Source organism: Saccostrea echinata, unplaced genomic scaffold, assembly GCF_033153115.1.
Source record: "Saccostrea echinata isolate AGI-Se365-2 ecotype Australia unplaced genomic scaffold, CSIRO_AGI_Sech_v1 ptg000002l, whole genome shotgun sequence".
Taxonomy (NCBI): Eukaryota; Metazoa; Mollusca; class Bivalvia; order Ostreida; family Ostreidae; genus Saccostrea; species Saccostrea echinata.
In genome coordinates, this window is record NW_026889751.1 from 17453897 (window position 1) to 17476764 (window position 22868).

Genomic DNA, 22868 nt, shown 5'->3' on the forward strand with positions numbered 1-22868 from the left:
TCTTCCAAATGAAATTTCATAATTTAATTATTTTTTTATTTTTTTTTTTATTTTTTTTTTTTATTTTTTTTTTTTTTGCTGTTGGCCATTTACATGTACTTTGTGATGTGTTGGTAAGATTTCAAGAATAAAATGTTTTTGATAGCTTGCATTAAATGTAGAATAAGACTTATCCTTTCGTAAATGAAATATGAAATTCAGATAGATAAGGATATGTGAATTTGTATGGAATATTTTTTTTGGATTTAGTATGTTTTTCCTACATGAAGAAACCTACTGATATATCAAATTTAAAAAGCTTTATTCATTGTCAACAAATTAGTCAAAAATTTAAAAGAATGTTAACACAACTGGCTTTGGAGTAACTTAAGCGTGTCATTTTTACAAAAGAAATACATGTAGTAGAGAAATTGTAAAATTGTATGCCATCAACAACACAATGGTTCCCAAGGTGTGTAACATTTTAAAATTAATACAAAACTTCAGGAAAATAGTACTATCGCTAGCCCTTTGGAAATAATGTGTTTGAAATCCATTCTTCCTATTCTGATTTTGCAAATCAAATTGTCCGTTTGTTTTGTTTTATTGGTCCAGATTTCATTCTACAAGCTTAAGTGTGAACGGTGACGATAACGAACAGTGATCAATCTCATAAATCCAACAGAAAATACAAACCGTGAACAGGACAAAACATGGACCCTTGGAACAACAGAGTTGGGATCAGGTGCCTATAGGAAGTAAGCATCCCGGTCACACCCGCCGTTTGCCCTATATATTGATCAGGTAAATGGAATTATCCGTAGTCAAATTTAGTATAAAGACAAAGACCTAACAATTGACAAGAAACATGTCCAACAAAATTTCACCCTTTGATAGGTTGTATTTGCAGACAAGGTCATGAAAGCGACCATAGAATTTGCAAAAAGTTGACTTTTAACGAGATTGTTGAAATTCTTGTAACATCAACTTATTTATCAGTAGCGTATCTAGGTTTCAAAACTGACTGTACTCATATCATGCTCTTCCGTTTCGAATCAGTTGTGAAAAATATTGTTGGAATATTACTACATAAATAAGGGAAACTGACGATGGAAAAGCTGCATGAAGTAATCCCGTTTATCATACAGTTTATCCATTATTTGGCCATTATCGTCTATAGTCAGTGAAACATCCAAATGTGAAACAGATGTAGTAGACTCTGTATATGTGAGGTGTCATTAATTTAGAGTTCACTGGGATATATCCAGTCGACATATGAACGGAAGTAAATATTGTTAATTGATAAATGTCGTCGTAATATCTAATTGTTAATTTAAGGCCACAGAAAAGAGTTTTTTTTTCTTCTTTTGTATAAAAGTGATAAAAGTAAGTTATTTAAATAGGTACATTTTTCACAGGACTCAATCTATGCTAGTAGAAATCATCCTTTGACTTTAGTTCTTTTCTTTGTTAAAATCTTTTTTTTTATTTTATTTTACATGTATTAGTTACATGCTTATGAAAATTCAACCTTCACTTGTGCATATAAATAAAGGAAGGGGGTTAGTTAAAGTTTTTGTTTGTTTTTTTTTCAAAACATGGCAAGGTATAACCAATATAATGCAAAGCTGAAAATGGCATATGGTGGTTATAACATTTTTGTTAAATCATAAATCAGTCCATATAATAGCAATCCTCTTTATGTTCTTTTATGAAATTAGATTAAAACCCTCTTGACCTTCCAATAAGAGCGACATTACTCAGTAAGACAAAATAGACATGGCATATCCCCACTAAACACCTGTTTGCCAATTAAGTTTCGATTGTACATGTACATGTATTATACAGTTTGATTTATGCGGAGAAAAAGGAGACCCTGACACCATTCTTATGATATATTGTAGAATACTGGACATTAATACTTCATCAAGACCAGTATGTAATTATACACTGACATGTTAAAGACTTCAAATCTGTTCTTAGAGCACATATTTCAAAATTACTGACAAGGTTAGAACCCATAATAAAAAGCTTCATGCAATTTGAAAGTTTAGGGTGCTTTGAATTGACGTTTATCTTTTAGTTGTGACTTGCGTAAAAGAATATGACTCTCTAAATTAACCTCTTTCTTAATTGTTTTTAGAACCATTGTATTTAATTTCTATGTGATTAAATAAAATATTTATTATGAATGATACATACAGATATATGGAAATGTGGAATTTTAGAAGCCAAATTTATTTTTCTGAAGTTACTGTATATATAACGTTAACCATGCGAATATCATCTTTAGGCACAAATAAGGACGCCCATTTCTTATAATTACATATAACAGATAATTACAACAATGACATCGATAAGAAATGAAGCTTTTTAGGTTCTAAGGGATACTAGCTGACATTTTCCATCATTATGTATCATCCAATCTGCTATTTGGGGTTCGGTGTTCTAAAACCTGATAATATTGCAACTTCCCAAACATCGCAAACAGAGGTATTTACAGTGTATGTAAAGACTTTAAATAATGTTTGTACATAAATATTGACTCGGATGAGAGAGAAGAAATTGTGTATTTTACTTTAAAAGTTGAGCATGCAACCTTTGAATGATCAGAATTTGTGTTGTTAATCTGTATTGATTTTCGGCCCTCGTAATGTTAATTCTTTTAAAAAATATGTGGTTTGGGGATACAAGTCTTGGATTGAAGCTTAGTTGACCAAATACTCATAACATATTTATTAAATCTGTGTATTTTAAAATGTATTTTAAAATATGTATAATTTGTTTATTCTTTCAAATATTAGAAGACAAGATAACCTTGGAAACAAAGATATATTTAATGCTTAGTCTTGTAAGAAAGGTACATAATATCCATAAGCTCTGTTAAAATTTAGACAAATGCTATATATAAGATAAATTTAGCGCCATTGCAGGAAAAAGTATTTTAAAGTTTCTTTTCGTCGTTTCTCATAGTAACAGAGAAACATTTACCGGTAGATGTTTAAATTGTTAAATGTGAGGCATTGTGAGCATAATTATACGTGAACCTAACCTTAAGCATCCAAGACAGACGATTAAATACTGCAATATACAAGCTGGTTTTTGTGATTATGGATGTTACCCAGGACAGGCTCTTTAAACTTCCATGTGTGTCGGATGACATTAATTCTGATCCAACCCGTCGGTTCCTTAAACTTAATTTAATTTGCCAACAATTGAATAGATGCTGTGAACATATGTAACATTCTTATTCATAAGAAAGATCAGTATTGTGCTCGACCATATTTCAAGTTGAAGTCTACATCCTGCATTTACTACAGATATTCCCAAACTGTTGCTTCCAAGCTTTTTAATTAAAAAAAAACTTTACAGTGGTTTGATATTAAATATGTGTTCCTATTCGTCTTTTAACTACAATCCTGCTTGATACGTCATTATCAGTTATGTTAATATAGTTGTTAATATAGTTGAAAATGACGATCTAAAAGCAATCATTGTAAAAGGTCCTAAATACAGGGACCCTGATCTTTCCAATGGCGACAGCACTTCATTTCTATCATGAATTATGTCGAAGAATATGCCAGACGTTGGGTATATGAAAGGGAAGAGCTGAACATTCAGTAGAATGGATCAGTGTTTTAGAAATATATTAAAGAATTGTACTAGAAAGTTAAAAGGCAATATGCGAACCTTCCTTTACTAAATTGGAGGTGATAAAAGAAATAGAAGGACTATATGAACAATGTAACAATGTAACATGGTTCCAGCAGACAAAGCTTGTAACAACACTGTCTTTGTTTGTAATACTTATTAATATAATTGTAGTTTAGAAAAACTTGGTTTTAATTAATTCCACGTCTGGAAACCTAACTTATACCCATAGTTCACTTTCTAAAGAGAAATTCTTCAAAATCACTTTACAGTCTTAAATACTTTTAACATTCCAGTCAACCAAGGTGAGTTTGATCTACCCTACCTACACTTGAACCCTTTATTCATAAAAATCCTTGCAAACAAAGATACATTACAGGGTCCAGCCCCCTATCTTCACTTCTCACAAAATTATTTACTGCTGTGAAGGAGGAACTTTAGACGTATTGCCCTACAGTATATTCTAGAAGTGGTGTAAATCAGGTGTGGATTTTCAAAACTCCAAAGAACTTTTAGAAACTTTAGTTTCACCAAATTTTCAAAAGTCAGTAACATCGAACTTTCCTACATTTTATACAACAATTCCTCGCGAAAAATTAAAAATAAGGCTTTTTGATATCATGGAAAATTGCTTCTTCAATAAAAACGGATCTCGGAAATTTTCATATCTTGTGATTAGTCATCATCAAAATTAATTACTATTCGTTATCTCAATATTTCATTAGTTAAAAATCACAAGTACACACAAGTACTCTGTAGTTGATATTAAAGGATACTGGAGTTCCTCATTGATAACATCTTGTAGTCTTTGGAGACCAAGTCTTGAAGACCAGTTCCTATCAGCCAACATATTTCAAATATTATTATAAAGCAAAATAAAATTTATTTAAATACTTCTAAATCTTTATTAAGTAGAAGAAAACACTTTCCGTGATCTTCAATTTCGTTAATATATATCGACGACGTTTTATCACTTAACAATAATGACTTCTATTTATATGTCGACCCGATATATCGCAGTGAACTCGAAATAAAAGATAGAACAGAGTCTGAGACATCTGTTTTATATTTGGATGTTTTACTGACTACAAACGACAAAAGCCTACCAACAACTAAATTTCACGACAAACCAGTTGACTTCATCTTTTCCATCGTCAACTATCTTTATTTAGTAATATTCCGTTGTCTCCCAACTTAATATACCTATACTCAGAGACATATAAAATGTCTCTGCTATACTCAAGACCATGCTCTGAGTACGATCAATTTTTAAACCAAGATAGGCTATTGACAAAAAAGTTAATGTTACAGGGATTTCAACAACCTCCTTTAAAGTCAGTATTTCGTAAATTCCATGGTCGTTAAAATGACCTTGTTAGCAAATAATAGCTACTGGTTGTATTTTGGCTGACTATTCCATACCAGTTGATAGGCCTTATACTAAATTTGACCACGCAATATTGATCAATTCATAGTGCTCACGGCAGGTGTGACCGATCGACAAGAGTTTCTTACTTCTTCTATGCACTTGACTGCACTTCCGGAATTTCCGTGTTTTATGCCCTTTTTGAGATGAATCACTGTTCATTATCTTCACCGTTACCTGGTTATTTTACAATATCTTCACAAAATTATACTCAGATGAAAGAGATCTTTGATGTCCTCTGAATATGATTGAACGTTGTATTTGTTTTTAAAATAAGAGTGTGTAAATGTTAGGGAGATATCAAACCAACAACAAGTTTACATGAACTAAGGACATAAATACTCATTTCATTTAGTAGACAATGCTGTACAAATAAGAATTGGAATGGAAATCATCAGGCATGACACTCCAAAAGGCGGAATTGTATATATATATATATATATATATATATATATATATATATATATATATATATATATATATATATATATATATATATATATATATATATATATATATATATATATATTCATACGTGAATTTTGTCAGTAAGGATGGAACACGTGTCACAATGAACTATGCCAAACAGAAGCTATAAAATTAGAGTGACTTTAATAGAAATGGAATTTACTCAAACTACCTTTTATTTAACTCTCATAATATGAAAAATCGGTTAGTTTGAAATGACTTTCATTTGCCCTACAAAACTGATAGTTTTAAGAAAAATCGTTTAGACTGAAATCGATTAGATTGAAAAACTCTGTTATTTTGAAGTACTTTTGAGGCCCGCTGAACACAAAGTATGTTGTTTTGATAATGGTTACATTGAAATCGCCAAATGCGAAGTGTGGACAGTCAAAAATTACAGACTTCTTTGAAAAATAGAGAGATATTTCTAAAACACTGCATGGAATGTTATATGCAAAAAAATAAATAAATAAATAAATAAATTCTCGAACTTATGTTGTATCAAGTTTTTTTTTCTACATGTAATCATCATTTTTTTTTATCATACCTACAATATACATGACACAGGGATATATTGAAATTCGGGTAATTTGAAATAAATCTCAAGGCCCCTTTAATTTCAATGTAAACGAGTCTGACTGTAGTTGTTTTTGTTTATTCCAAATCAGTCGTTGTTTTCTATTTCAAATCTAAATTATGTTCAAATTAAATTGTTCACAAACTTAGTTGTTCTAAAAGTGAAGTGTAGCTGTGCTTACTTTTGTTTATTGTCAGTGCATGATTCACGAATCTAAATCTGACAGGAAAAAAAAGTTTTCATAAGATTACACTTACAGAAAATTGAGCCAACGTCCTACTTTAAGAGAAGATAGACGTGTATTCATTTCGTAACAAATCTCTGCAATTTAATATCAATAAACAATGTCAATAACAGCTAGTTTAAAACTTAATTTGACTAAATTATCCTAGAAATCTTAGGTAAGTTAGAATTTCTAATCAATAGGTAAAAAATATTTCATACTTTGTTAGTGGCAATTTTATTGCGCTTGAAATACTGCTTGAATTTTATGTTTTTCCTGAAGCAGACAATGTGTGTAGTCTACCAAAAAAATCCCATGTAATACCGCTTCCTTTAAAGTTGATTTATGCTTTGAATTTTTTTCCCGGTTATTGCTTCATATGAATAAAAAATGTGTTAGTTAAAGAAGCTACTTACAGTTTTGGGACTGGAGCTTCTATTTTCGAGGAGTAATTCTGTACAGATATAAACATGTACTTCTCTATCAAAGACGGTACTATTCTCTTTGAATTATAGATTTTATCACTGACATGAAAAGGCATTAAATAAAAAAAAAATGAAAGCAAGAGACGTATTCTAAAGGTCTGAATGTTAAAATGGCTCACAAATGAGAAGTGCATGTAAAATCTAATACAGATATATCTTTAAGGCTTATAATTTGTTCTTTTTCAGTGTATTTTATGCTAAGTCTCACAGTGGACTCTGCTTTACCCTCGCCTGTAACGAAGACTTCCCGCTCTCTAACTTTTGGAATGCACATTAAATGAGTCCCAAACACGCCCCTGATAGACCCTGGACAGGAGTTCATATTTGATAATTTACCAGTTTATGTTGTCATCTCAATAGTCAGGTGTAAATAATGCAAATGCACAGGATGTTAGTATAGTACATTTCAATTTTCAAATGACATCTTTTCTTAAAACTTCCTTGCCTTGATTATTGTGTGTAACTTTTCAGTTTCTAAAAACCATATGCAGATTTACAGGTACATGGCTTGTACAGTAAAATAAGAAATAAAACTTTAATTTAATGCAAGTGTAATCAAATCGAGTGTTCCACCGTTTGTGGCTCTACGTTGTGAGGTGTGATAAGTCTCGCGGTTGTTTTCCGGGCCTGGCTTAAAGATTGACAGTAATGGTTTTCTCTCTTATGATTTGCATGAAATGTAACTAACATTAATTTGATCAGAGAGAATTTTTTTTATGCGTAATAATTGCTTCCTTCTGTTGGTATATATATTTCAGTGGAATAAAAAAAGAATGTGACGAATTATTTTAAGTGTAGGTGATGATAATCACATATTTACAGACACTGTTCCCACTAGCATTTTTTGCTGTGATTCTGATGAACAATCCTATAAATGGAAACCATCAAGGCTGGCTGTCTCAAGCCAGTTGCCCTTGCAAACCCGCGAGGACTTTAGCACAAACTATTCGGAAACTTTACAGAGGACTTTTTGTGAAACCCACGGAAGTGTACCATCTTCCGGTCATAAAACCAGTTGGTGGTAGGAGTGAACTTCAGAGAAATTTAACAACATATACTGTTCACACAGTTACAAATCAAGGGAAAGAATCACCGTCATGCTGTAATACGTAAGTAACCCTGATTTATATTTCTGGAAATGCTATTCATACATATTAAATATAGAATTGCTTCCATTTCTAAACCTTGGAGATTGGTCATCTGATTTTACTTTCCTCCCGAATAAGGAATAGCAGTTAATTTCTTTCACCACATATGACCAGAAGTTCTATTCCAGGGCTCCACTTAAGGGCATGTTCTAAAATAGAACACATTAAGTCAAAAAAGCACGTCATTTTTGCAGAGAAATACAATACACTAAAAATAAACCTATTGTAATTATGGAGCAAATTTCTCTAATATAAATTACAAAGATCATTAGTTAGTTGAATATGTATTACTTCACACCACACTCTCTTGATCCCTGTGGAGCCAAATGCAAAAGAAGTAGTTTAACTAAAAAAAAACTTCCCTGCTTTAATTTTTGGAGAATAACCTGTTAGAAATGAACATGATTAATTTTATACTATGTATCAAATAAAATAGATACTTTACAGAAAAGTGTTTACTCTGTGAGCCCAATTGCCCTCCTATCACCAAACATTTAGTAAAACCACATTTAAATAAATGTATTTTAAAAATACACACTTGATATACAGAATCTAACTATAATCAAAAGAACTTGAATGCTAAGAACATTTTATTTAATGGCTAAATTATGTTAGATTGTGTTTGTGATCAAAACTTAATCAGTTTCAGTTAACTACTTACTTAACTACAGTATCAGTTAACTAATTACTGTAAAATTTAATACGAGCACTATATTAAAGAATTTTTGTAAAGTGTTGTTCCAAAAATTTCAATTTCTAAAAATATTAACGGATCTTTAAATTAGAGAAAAAGTGATGAAATAGGAAATAGCGTCATAATTGCAAAACGCAAAAGTTAATTCATTTGAAAGTCACGATCTCTGTTGGAAGTGTATAAAGAGTCCCAAACACGGATATCTTAAGTTGATCCATTTTCAACGAAGTTAAACACTCGAGAGTATTGACGGTGAAATATATTGCTTTTAATTTAAAAATTTCTGAGCACATGTTCTTTTTCCTTTTTTTGAATAGAAAATAAAGCTGTGTGTAAATCATATTTATCATATGAAATATCATATAAAATAGTTAAAACATTGTTTTAAACAGTGATATTGTTTTGTTGATTACTCTTAAAGTTCTATTTAAAAGTATAATATAAAAATCTTAAAAACAGAATGGAATGTGTGTCAAATATGATGGAATAACTTTAAAAAATCATATCAGAAAATGTATAACACGATATTACAAAAATCATTTAAATTTTATATTCAAGACTTTAAAATACGATTCATTGATATCTGACACGGTATAAACCGTTTACTAGCCGTAAATAAACTTTAGAGATTTTTTATTAACTGAAATACACGGTGAACCAAGATTAGTGCCAATTCAGTCATTATCTTTGTCAAAAAGTTTTTTTTAAGTAGGGAAGAAATATTTTCTTAAGGATATAAATACATTCGAATACATAACAGCTAACTCTTCCTAGGCACCTGATTCTACCTCCGTCTGAAATTTCCAGGGGTCTGTGGTTTTGCCCTGTTCACAGATTTGTACTGTTTGTAGGTTTTTTGATACAGATCACTGTTCGTTAGGTCCACCTATTTCATTTCACAAATTTTATTTCATAAACATTTCTATGTTTGTTCATTTCAGAGAGTATGCCTTCGAAATATTTAACTACACTAACTACAATATGAGAACACTCAAAGTGGTTCACTTACCAGATGCTTTTCAGTTTGTCCCCACCGGAATTTGTCCGTAAGTCATACCTGGGGATGTCCATAATTGTACTAATGACACGTTATGAGGACATTAATAATATTGATATGATAAAAATACGTTATTTATTATTATTTTTATTATTATAATTAAGGTCTTCCGTTCCAGACGGAAGACCTTATAGTGATTGTACTGTTTATTAAGGTCTTCCGTTTCAGACGGAAGACCTTATAGTGATTCTACTGTTTCTTTTTATTATTATTTTTTTTTTCCCCTTTTCTTGTCGGAGCGTTTTCTCAGAGATGGCTGGACGGATTTTCTTGAAATTTTCAGGGGTGATAGAGAATGAAAATACCCCTAGGCGTTTTTTTCATTTTTTCAAAATTCACTTCCGGTCGTCAGATATGTCCGATTTCCGTTTTTTTCAAAAATATTTTGTCCCAGTCATATCTCAGAAAAGGTAAGAGATTAAGACACCAAACCTATACGGTTAATAGATCTTGAGGAGTAGGCAAAACCATTTGGGTTAAGAGCGTCAGCCGTCACTTCCGGTCGTCACAGGAAGTGATCAAAGAAATCGAAATTTTCAACTTTTCTTTTTTGATTTTTTTCTTTCATTACATTGTTGCATCTTATTTGTAGATTCGAAATATGTTAGTCTTACCGGAACCAAAAACGTCAACTTCCGGCTATAAGTGAAAAACTGCATAATTTGAGTATTTTACTTTCCCATAAATATTTTTTATACATAATGTATTTGAACTGATTTTTGAATATGTTATCAAGACTGCAAATGTCTAGAGTAACGTCAAATATCTTTGTAAAATTCACTTCCGGTCGCGCGTTTAAATGTCCGCAAAATGAGAACTTGTCCGAGTGAGATCTCAGAAACGGTAAGAGATTTAGACACCAAACTGATAAGAGTATTAAACCTTGAGAAGTAGACAAAACAATTTGGCTTAAGAGCGTCAGTCGTCACTTCCGGTCGTCACAGGAAGTGACCAAAGAAATAGAAAATTTCAAATTTTCTCTTTTGAAATAAGACTTGCATCATATAATTGTATCTTTTTCACAGTTACGAGATGTCTTGGTTCCACCGGAAACAAAAAACGACAACTTCCGGTTTTAAGAGAAAAACTACATAATAGGGGTTTTGAATTTTCCCCAACATATCGCTTATAGATAGAGTTCTTTAAATGATTTTTATATATGTTATTGAGACTGCAGTTGTCTAGATTGACATGAAATATCTTAATAAAATTCACTTCCGGTCGCGTGTTTTCTTGTCCACAAAATGAAAAGTTATTTCAGCGAGATCTCGGAAACGGCATGAAAGTAAAACACCAAACTTGTAGGAGTAATAAAACTTGGTGAGAAGGCAAAACACATAGGGTTAAAAGCGTCAGCCGTCATTTCCGGTCATCACAGGAAGTGATCAAAGAAATCGAAAATTTCAACTTTTCTTTTTAAAATTAAAATTTTCATCACTTTATTGCTTCCCTTTCGCTGTTTTAAAATATGTTAAATTCCACCGGGAAAAAACTTTAAACTTCCGGTTTTAAAAGATAAACTACGTTATTTCGTGGTTTAGCTTTCTCATAAATATCACTTATAGATAAGTAATTGAAATGTTTTTTTGTTTTTTTTTTTTTACATATGCTGTAGATACTGCAAAAGTCAAGAGAAAATTCAGAGATTTTTATTCAGTTCACTTCCGGTCGTGTGTTTTCTTGTCCTCAAAATTAGAATTTGTTCTCACAATTGTTCGGCAACAGTAAAAGACTGAACTCTAAAACTTTCAGGACTTATAGTCAGTCATCAGTTCATTTGCTTGGTGTAAAAATCGTGTGTCGTCATTACTTCCGGTCGTGAGAGGAAACGAAGCAAAAAAGTATTTTTTAAGTTATTTTGTTTCTACATAAGTTTTAGGCTAATACCGACGTTGGAAAAGACATGTTCATGCAAACAGGAAGTCGTATAACGGAAGACCTTCTCATTACTAGTAATGAGTTTCTAGTATTCTTAATATTATTGTATAGACGAAATTTGGTAAAGGACTATGTCCGCTCCATTTCTCCAGAACAGCTTAAGATATGAAAGTTATCTCTGTCAGATATCATAGATAATGACTTGTAGATGTCACCATGGACATTTTCTCCGTCGTCAATACTTCCGGTCGTCACAGAAAGTGGATTAAAAAGTCGATTTTTTCAATTTCTTCGTCTTTCTAACTTCTTTTCTCTGTAATATTCATAGGGTAAGTAAAGGCCCCTCTTTGAAGATTTTACGTATTACCAGTTTCTTGATAGGATTAAGAAGGAATAAAATATCTTCCAATATCTTAGAATTTCCGACAACGTAGGACCAACGTTTCTTAAACACTACAAAGTATTGATTTTTTCGCCGTATATATAGTTTGCGGGGAGTGCTCACTGCTCATTCACGTAGGAGGAGGTGTAGAAGTAACACCTACCTGGTGATTGAGATAGGCCAGAGAAACCTTCCTGTTGCCATGGAAACGAGTTTATATTGAATAAAAACGATTGTATATGATGTATATCATGTGTGCGCATTTTATTCACCCCGCTTTTTTTTTTTTTTTGGTCAACTATAGAAGACATTGTGATCTTTACCGACACCCCCCCCCCTCTTTCTCTTTTCCGCTTTTATGTTTGGGATTCTTAATAAAATGACCTTGACCTTCATATTACAAACAACTCTTCTTGAAGTTTTCAAAATGATAAAGCTTTATTCTTTCTACAATATAATGGTAATTTACATGTTTATGTTCAAGACCCCCCCCCCCTTCCTCGAAGCAACCAGGTACAGTACGCAGATAAAAATTTTACAACTTATAAGGAACGTCTTAAGAGTTTCATTAATAAAACTCAGTTCCCCTGATGTGATTTGATATTTTGTTACCATTCATTCTTCTTCTGTTTTGTCTATAGAATTTATAATTATTTTATTTAGAATTAATTTATCTTTAGAAAGTAGTGATTGTCAGCTGCATTCATTAGCATTTCGCGTTTTCTTCTATATCTATTACTTGCATATTAATAATTTCATTAAATAATATTTAAAAGTATTAAAACTTCATTTCTATTAAATTTTATTCATTTGTAAATCCTTGGATCCGCTCCTGCAGGTGCGCGAAAGCCTCATCACTACTGTAAACAAATTATTCATCACGCCGAAAATGTTCATGATTCCGCTAAACTAAGAAAGTTTACACATAGTTTTTCATCTCATAAACAACCATCAGCCCTGTCCAATGCAGAAATGCTCGAATTGAAGGGGAAAATTCAGGAATTGTTTTGCGTCAGCCATGTTTTGACGTGAACCTTATACGGCAATCTGTTATTAAGGTCTTCCGTTTCAGACGGAAGACCTTATAGTGATTCTACTGTTTCTTTTTATTATTATTTTTTTTTCCCCTTTTCTTGTCGGAGCGTTTTCTCAGAGATGGCTGGACGGATTTTCTTGAAATTTTCAGGGATGATAGAGAATGAAAATACCCCTAGGCGTTTTTTTCATTTTTTCAAAATTCACTTCCGGTCGTCAGATATGTCCGATTTCCGTTTTTTTCAAAAATATTTTGTCCCAGTCATATCTCAGAAAAGGTAAGAGATTAAGACACCAAACCTATACGGTTAATAGATCTTGAGGAGTAGGCAAAACCATTTGGGTTAAGAGCGTCAGCCGTCACTTCCGGTCGTCACAGGAAGTGATCAAAGAAATCGAAATTTTCAACTTTTCTTTTTTGATTTTTTTCTTTCATTACATTGTTGCATCTTATTTGTAGATTCGAAGTATGTTAGTCTTACCGGAACCAAAAACGTCAACTTCCGGCTATAAGTGAAAAACTGCATAATTTGAGTATTTTACTTTCCCATAAATATTTTTTATACATAATGTATTTGAACTGATTTTTGAATATGTTATCAAGACTGCAAATGTCTAGAGTAACGTCAAATATCTTTGTAAAATTCACTTCCGGTCGCGCGTTTAAATGTCCGCAAAATGAGAACTTGTCCGAGTGAGATCTCAGAAACGGTAAGAGATTTAGACACCAAACTGATAAGAGTATTAAACCTTGAGAAGTAGACAAAACAATTTGGCTTAAGAGCGTCAGTCGTCACTTCCGGTCGTCACAGGAAGTGACCAAAGAAATAGAAAATTTCAAATTTTCTCTTTTGAAATAAGACTTGCATCATATAATTGTATCTTTTTCACAGTTACGAGATGTCTTGGTTCCACCGGAAACAAAAAACGACAACTTCCGGTTTTAAGAGAAAAACTACATAATAGGGGTTTTGAATTTTCCCCAACATATCGCTTATAGATAGAGTTCTTTAAATGATTTTTATATATGTTATTGAGACTGCAGTTGTCTAGATTGACATGAAATATCTTAATAAAATTCACTTCCGGTCGCGTGTTTTCTTGTCCACAAAATGAAAAGTTATTTCAGCGAGATCTCGGAAACGGCATGAAAGTAAAACACCAAACTTGTAGGAGTAATAAAACTTGGTGAGAAGGCAAAACACATAGGGTTAAAAGCGTCAGCCGTCATTTCCGGTCATCACAGGAAGTGATCAAAGAAATCGAAAATTTCAACTTTTCTTTTTAAAATTAAAATTTTCATCACTTTATTGCTTCCCTTTCGCTGTTTTAAAATATGTTAAATTCCACCGGAAAAAAACTTTAAACTTCCGGTTTTAAAAGATAAACTATGTTATTTCGTGGTTTAGCTTTCTCATAAATATCACTTATAGATAAGTAATTGAAATGTTTTTTTGTTTTTTTTTTTTTACATATGCTGTAGATACTGCAAAAGTCAAGAGAAAATTCAGAGATTTTTATTCAGTTCACTTCCGGTCGTGTGTTTTCTTGTCCTCAAAATTAGAATTTGTTCTCACAATTGTTCGGCAACAGTAAAAGACTGAACTCTAAAACTTTCAGGACTTATAGTCAGTCATCAGTTCATTTGCTTGGTGTAAAAATCGTGTGTCGTCATTACTTCCGGTCGTGAGAGGAAACGAAGCAAAAAAGTATTTTTTAAGTTATTTTGTTTCTACATAAGTTTTAGGCTAATACCGACGTTGGAAAAGACATGTTCATGCAAACAGGAAGTCGTATAACGGAAGACCTTCTCATTACTAGTAATGAGTTTCTAGTTATTATTATTATTATTATTATTATTTTCCCCTTTTTTTGTCGGCAGGATTTCTCAGAGATGACTGGATGGATTTTCCTGAAATTTTCAGGGTTGATAGAGAATGAAAATACCTCGAGGCGTTTTTTTTCATTTTTTCAAAATTCACTTCCGGTCGTCATATATGTCCGATTTTCGTTTTTTTCAAAAATATTTTTTCCGAGTGAGATCTCAAAAACGGTAAGAGATTAAGACACCAAACTGATACGAGTAATAGATCATGAGGAGTAGGCGAGCCCATTTGGGTTAAGCGTGTCAGCCGTCACTTCCGGTCGTCAGAGGAAGTGATCAAAGAAATCGAAAATTTCAAATTTTCTTTTTTTAATTTTTTTTTTGCATCACATTATTGCATCTTGTGTGTAGTTTCGAAATATGTCAGTCCCACCGGAAACAAAAACGACAACTTCCGGTTAGAAGAGAAAAACTACATAATTTGAGTATTTTACTTTCCCTTAAATATCTTTTATAGATTAAGTATTTGAAAAGATTTTTAGACATGTTATTCAGACTGCAAATGTCTAGAGTAACGTCAAAAATCTTAGTAAAATTCACTTCCGGTCGCGTGTTTTTCCTGTCCTCAAAATGAAAAGTTATCTCAGCGAGATCTCGGAAACGGCAGGAGATTAAGACACCAATCTTTAATGAGTAAGAGACCTTGAGGAGTAGGCAAAACACATAGGGTTAGACGCGTCAGCCGTCACTTCCGGTCGTCACAGGAAGTGATCAAAAAATTGAAAATTTCAACTTTTCTTTATAAAATTAAAACTTGCATCACTTTATTGCATCTCTTTCGTGTTTTAAAATATGTTTGATTCCACCGGAAACAAAAACTGTAAACTTCCGGTTTAAAGAGATAAACTACATTATTTCGATGTTTAGCTTTCTCATAAATATCACTTACAGATAAGTATTTGAAATGTTTTTTTTTATATACATATGCTGTAGATACTACAAATGTCATGAGAAAATTCAGAGATTTTTATTCAATTCACTTCCGGTCGTGTGTTTTCCTGTCCCCAAAATTAGAATGTGTTCTCACAATTGCTCGGTAAGAGTAAAAGACTGAAGTCTAAAACTTTCAGGACTTATAGTCAGTCATCAGTTCATTTGCATCGTGTAAAAATCGTCTGTCGTCATTACTTCCGGTCGTGACAGGAAATGAAGCAAAAAGTATTTTTTTAAGTTATTTTGTTTCTACATCAGTTTAAGGCTTATACCGACGTTGGAAAAGACATGTTCATGCAAACAGGAATTAGTATAACGGAAGACCTTCTCATTACTAGTAATGAGTTTCTAGTTATTATTATTATTATTTTGTTGTTGTTGTTGTTGCCTTACAGTTTTAAAATATTTAGGAATATTTAATACATGAATATTACTTTATCTTATGCGTGGAGAATTGGTGCATATTTGTATAGTGTAAGAATGGCTTCACGTCAAATTTTTAAAAGATAGATTTCAATCCATATAATAAAAACATTAATTTATAAATGGCGTTTTATTGTGATACTTTTTACATCAACTTCTCATTAATAAAATTTGGTTCAATTTTAAATTGAAAAAAAGGTAAATGACTACCAAAATAGACGTTCAAAACTTCTGTTGACGTAAAAAATAATATTTATGTATTTAAATTTCAGGCCAAATACGAAATGTGGACAAGGAAATTGTATTCAGCAATATCGCTATCAATGGCTTCTAGTTTGGGACGATACCTTGCAGTATTACCCTCCAGTGACCTTTGTTCCAGTAGAAATCGCCTCTCATTGTGAATGTGCAAATGTGGGGTCGTAAGAACAGATAAATACAGATATATTACCTAATCTTCTAACTTAAGAATAGAAAAGTTCTTGTCAACGAATGATATGCATTAAATTACAATTTATTTAAAATGGTGTATTAAGTAGTTGGGTTTATTAGATGAAATTTGTGAAGATAATAAACAGTGATCATGTTCCAAACTGCGATTAAACATTATAATTTGCGGGAAGAGCAAACACGAACCCTTGGAAACATCAGAGGTGGTATCAGGTGGACGAATAAACAACCTTCGTCGACCGGTCACACCCGCTCTGATCTCTTGTTTTGATCGGATGAACAGAGTACATGGCAAACAATTAAAAACGTATGTCAACTTGCGATTTAAAACGACAGGTTGTACATGCAAATGAGGTAATTTTATTAATCATAGAATTCGAGAAATGTCTGTATTACTTTAAACGAGACTGTTGATACCTCTGTAACATCAAATTATTTGTCAGCATTCTGTTAAAATCAACCGGGGATACATTCTAATTAAGAATAAATAACTTCCTTTCTTTCTACCTAAAGCTAATGAACATATGAATATCAAATTCTGTATTTCAGTTTTAATAAATACATTTACTTTATTCATGTTAAATAACAGGATATATAAAAGCATTTTCATGATTCCTACATGCAAAATGGACATAGTTACTTAACGACGATCAATATTTTATTCGAAGTGATAAGGATTTTCTTTATATTAGTTACATCAATGTCAACAGGATCATAACACCAAAACCAAAACAAAAAACAATTAAGAGAAAGAGAGAATATTCTATTCGCATAATAATGACCTTGTTTGCAAACTCGGTTTATCGATGCTATCGTTGGGTCGAACTTGACTGACACGTTTCATACCTATTATTATGCAATTTTTTTCATACTACTTTTGACCACGGATTACTCAATTTACCGGATCAATACAAAGAACACACGTCAGCTCTGAACGGTCAACAAGGTATGTTACTCATCCAATGCATCTGATCCCACCTCTAGTTTTTTTTTTTCTGGGGATGGTTACATGTACTCCTTCTAGGCACCTGATCCCACCACTTTTGTTTCAAGGGGGGGGGGGGGGGGGGTATTCTTCCTAGCACCTAAATCTTCTTTTTCGTTAGATAAATAATGAAATATTTTGTTTTCTTAAATTTTTAAGTTGCTGGGTGTAATCATATTGTTATGTTGGGTAATTTCTTTCTTTTTTTTTTCTTTTGATAATATAGTATAAGTTACACTATATGTGTTGTACCTCCTCCTGCAAAAATCTTTATACCTCAAGATTACATGCTCTAAATGTTTATAAGCATGTTGGTAAATATTGTGCACTTTTTTTGCTGTATTTAGGGGTTTTTAAATTTTTTTAATTTGTATTATTATATGGACAATTTTGTGTCATGTGAATAGGCAATCTGTTTTTAAACTTTTACTAGTCAATTTGTAAGTTACTGGTTAATTTTCTTACTGAAAACCCGTCAATTAATTATTATTTAAGAATACATAACATTCAATTTTCGTTCTTTATGCTTGTCATTTGTTAGTAGAAATAAATGACAATTTCAAATAACTGGAGTTTTCCATTATCTTTGTATACAAGGTGTACAGCATAAGCAAACTTTGAATTTGTACCACGAAACAAATTTTTAAAAAAAATATTATTGTCCCTTCTGTTCTTTAATCTGAGTTTTGCCATTTTTTGGAATCACCATTCCTTAAAAGAATTTAAATTGTAAAGTGCTTTTGTGAAGCAAATATTTTTAAGTGATACTTAGCTTATCAGTTTATAGCTTTATTATTGCCTGTGGATATTTTTGGTATATGTTGTGCCTGGCCCTTGTTTTTCCTGTCCTTCGTGGTTTGATATCAAAGAGTATATTTCAGTTCTATATTCAATTAGAAAAAAACTACATTAAAGACGTTATAGTTTTATGAACAGTGGGGTAGAGACTTATGAGTCGTAGGGGATAAAGAGGCAACATATTTGCATTGAAATGGGGTAGAAGACTGTGACATTAGATGCAACTCCTTCTGCTTAGAAATTTAATTGCTGTCTGTACTTTTTGTAGATCAGTACCAACAAAGACTGCTTTTCAATAGAAAAAAAACTTTTTAAAATGTAGTATTACTTGTTACAAAGCTTATTGAACCACAAATTCGTACAGGAATCTCTTTCTTATGCGTTTCGTGGCATTTTAATCGGAGATACCGTCTATTTACATGCTAATGGTAATTTAAAATAGTGGGTGGTGAAGAAACATTCATCAAAAATTCTAACAGGTAACGTTATTATTTCTCATAAAATCTACTTTGTTGGAGCCAAAACAACACATTTTAAAGCAATATGGACGTGACAATGTTTAAGTTTTTGCACCTTAAAAGTATTGTTTTAAATTTGCACATGTCTGAAAATATCCATGTTTTTATTTTTATATACAATTCAAAATTCATATATTGTCGCCTGGAACTATTTTGAGGTTTTATATTCATACAAGTAGTAAAAATGATATTAATTTGCGTCAGATAGTAATGATTTGCAGCATTTTCAGGCATTTTTGTCACATAATCAGACATACTGTGTATGATTGCTATAAACCAGTACAATATTACTACTACATGTAACTAATCTCTTTAAGTATCTGAACAATCTTTATGTCATACGCAGACTTAGGGAGACTTCTAACTAAAGTGGACGGGATTGAAATATATACATGTGTAGTCAATAACGCTCTTCCCTGCTCTTAAAAGTAAAGTGATATTCTTGGAAACTATCACTAAATCTGAGAGCACAAAGGAACGAAGTTTGTTTTTATGGCAAGAGTGACAAAATTACAAATTAATTAATTGTTTTCTATATTTGAGAAGAATAAGAATTTTCTTTCGTGGAATTAAATGATTTTCACTGAAGCTCTTACAAAAAGGAGATTTTATATTTTTTGCCGGAACAAAGCCTACATAGAAACTTGAAGTGTTTCAATTTTTTTATTATTATTATTTTTTTAGGTTGAGAGAAATCATTTTTGATACAAATCAGGCCTAATGAACATTGCTTTCTAAGAACTAGAAAAAGTTTTGAAAATTAAAAAATAAACAATGGCTTGTTTACATTATCAAGTATTGTTGTTTGGCGTGACAGCACAAGATAGAAAAAATAATAGAAGTTTTAATTAGGGTATTATTGACGTATAAACAAATTATGTCCTTGGAATGTTGCTTTTTCGCTTTGACAAGGACATTTCCGTAAATATGACTGACATTCAATCATATGATCAAATTTTCTTCCGCCTTAAATTTCTGTGGGTGGTCTTATCTGAAGACAGTCTAGACACATAACGTTGAAGTCAGTCAAAGTTGTATTAAATAGCCTTCTAGTTGACTATTTTTTTCTGAAATTTCAAATGAAAAAAATATCATACTGAAAGTATATATATGATGGGCGTTTATTTTTAAAAAAATGGATGACTTAAATTGACCACATTTTTGAAAACGCCTTTTATTAGAATTTATAATTCTGTGTACTTTAAAAAATCGCCGCTAATTTAGATCGACAGTGTATATTCGAATAAAAGATTTATTATTTCATATAGTTCTTTCAAAGATACAGTGATTGAAATTGACGTAGAAATGATTGAAAACTTACTTCTTCTCGACAATTTTCTAGAAACTATGACTGGTTGTATGGTTTGAAATAAATTCCTACAAGAAAACTTTCATTACAATCACCTAGAATACAATAATTTTCCCCCTGTTATATAGCCTATAAGAATATCACATGATATTGAATAAAAAATAGGATTTTATATTTGTAATACTTACGCGTACGTGCATACATGTAATTGAACTAATTAGGAAAGCGGTACTTGTAAACTCTATGTGAATATCCAGTTGGTCTCAATATAATACCATCCTTCCTCTGGAACTTTACAAGTGATTATAATCTCCAACACTAATATTCATTTGTCAAATTGTAAAATTTTACATACCAGAAAAAATGTGAACACGAATCTATTTGAGGAATAAATGTCTACAGGCCCGTAGGAAGCAATTTCAGTTGGGGGGGGGGGGGGAGGGAGGGGCACAGCCATACATTTTTCAGTTGACAGTTGAGGGGACACTACCAAACAAAAATTTTTCTGACAAGCAAAAAAAAGGTCATCTGACGTTTTTATTGAGGGGGCACGAGCATATAGTATCTATATATACTATAGTAATCTATATATCGGCAAAATTAGGGGGGCATGGCCCCCCGTGCCCCCCTCCCGGTTCCTACAGCCATGGTCTATATATAGAAGTCTGTTTTCGGTGGGTACGAGATACTGGGGGAAAATTAATAATGTAATAACACAAATGTGTTTGCAAAATCTTCCCCATAATCGGATTTTGTATATTTAGCATTTGTGTTATATCAAGGTCGTCGCCAAGGGGGGTACGTTGGGCACAATTGAACACATCCCCTGTTGCACAGAATAAAGTGGCCCTGAGTGTGAGTATAAAAGCCTTTCACCGGTATATGGTAACGTCTCATATGAGTAAATTACTAGTAATCTTGCAAAGGACGTAAAATCAATTTTATCCTTGAAAATGATTTTCAGAATGCAGGGGAACCATCCAAAATCGTACCTATATATAAACCCAAAAAAAATTGCTGGCTTCAGGGTGTACCCCTCCCAGACTCTCCCCAAACACCCCTTTCCAGAAACCTGGCCCTGTTTATTGATATTTCATATATTCCCTCGGCATACCAATAGAGGCATATCATGGGGACATAAAGGCTTCTATTTGAATTCATTATTCCTACTTGTACTTAAACAGACAGCTTTTTAAGCTATCTGCACTTTGAGGGAAAAAAATGTTTTGAAAAATTAGCATTCCGTGTGAAAATATCATAAAACACGTTTAAGAGTAATTAATGACACTAACCTTTGGACTCGTCGATGCTGAAATGCCTTTGTTGTTATGATAGTAGTTGACAAGTACATGTACAGCACATGAAGAATAAAGAAATTTAATTCAATAGATTTATTCATCAGAAGTATAAAATTGTGTCTCAAAGAAGTATTCAAAGAAATTGACACCATGTCAAAAACATTTATGTTTATTTTCTTCTTTGATTGCCTAGTGTGGGTAGAGGGTGACATGCAGTGAAATATCACGACTTGAGGTTAAGAACTTGTATGAGTAAAAAAAAATATTTTTTATATATAAACTTGTAAACAGTGCAGATCATTCAAATTCAAGAAAACAGGGAAAACTTTAAGTTATGCATGTAAACAGTTTGATCCCCTTAAAATATAACAGCATATCACTTGTTTGTGAATGTTTAGGGCTTATCAAATAAATATCTAAAATAAGATTCTTGCACGACACTAAGAAGTAGTTTTAGTGTGAATAAATGATACTTTAAAACATCGTTCTATACTGGATAAATAGAAAATATGTCAGAAAGACAGACGGTATATACAAATTTCTAAATCGTGTTTTGGGTGGAGTCCAAGGTTCACATTAACAGTACTTTATGTCTGTAAACTAGATGTACAAACGTAACTTGTCAATTATATTAAAAGTCGTCTCAAAACTATATAGATTACGGATTTAAGCAAGAATTTTTAAATTAAAATACATTTCAATTGTTTTCAAGGCAGAAAACTGTAGTCTCCACCTCAAATGCTAGAAATTATTTGAAAGTGCTGTTCTCAAAAATTAATTTAAAATGAATGGTCAAAAACTTTCTTATCTAAAACATTTTAGCTGATTAATTATAGTACACGTTTTCTTTTGCAAGCTTTCTTTTTGTATTTTAATAAATGAGACATGTGATTTTATTGAAAGGAAGTAGCTTTGGAAGCTGACCAGAAACCGCAAATTTTTTCAGAGCAAACTCATCTTTTGACCGCATATGCTGAACTGCCAATCTTCTTTGTGTTTTGTCCAAGAAAAAGAAAGTTGTAGAAATTATTTGGTTCTGCAGTTGTAGCTTGTTTTATAGAAAACTGAGATTCACTCATTTAGCGTCCTTGAAAAGATAACTGGTAAATGTTCTCTCTCTTTCTCTCAGGATTTCAGTCCAGTATGTATTTGCCAAATGATATCGCTAATCCAAGGAGTTATTATATTACAGTGTACAAATCAGTTTTCAGAGTATCAGGCTATTTTGGACCTAATTCCTGTTTTGGTCTGAAGGTTCAAATTCAC

General features: G+C 32.0%; 1 protein-coding gene across 1 annotated transcript; it reads left to right on the plus strand.

The window, feature by feature from the left end:
• The first annotated feature begins 7517 nt into the window (after window positions 1-7517).
• On the plus strand, window positions 7518-17550 carry LOC133200829 (uncharacterized). Its single transcript, XM_061336648.1, has 3 exons — window positions 7518-7918; window positions 9593-9697; window positions 16517-17550. The coding sequence occupies exons 1-3, from the start codon at window positions 7611-7613 to the stop codon at window positions 16668-16670; spliced, it is 567 nt and encodes a 188-aa protein (XP_061192632.1). The 5' UTR covers window positions 7518-7610; the 3' UTR covers window positions 16671-17550.
• The last annotated feature ends 5318 nt before the right edge of the window (window positions 17551-22868 follow it).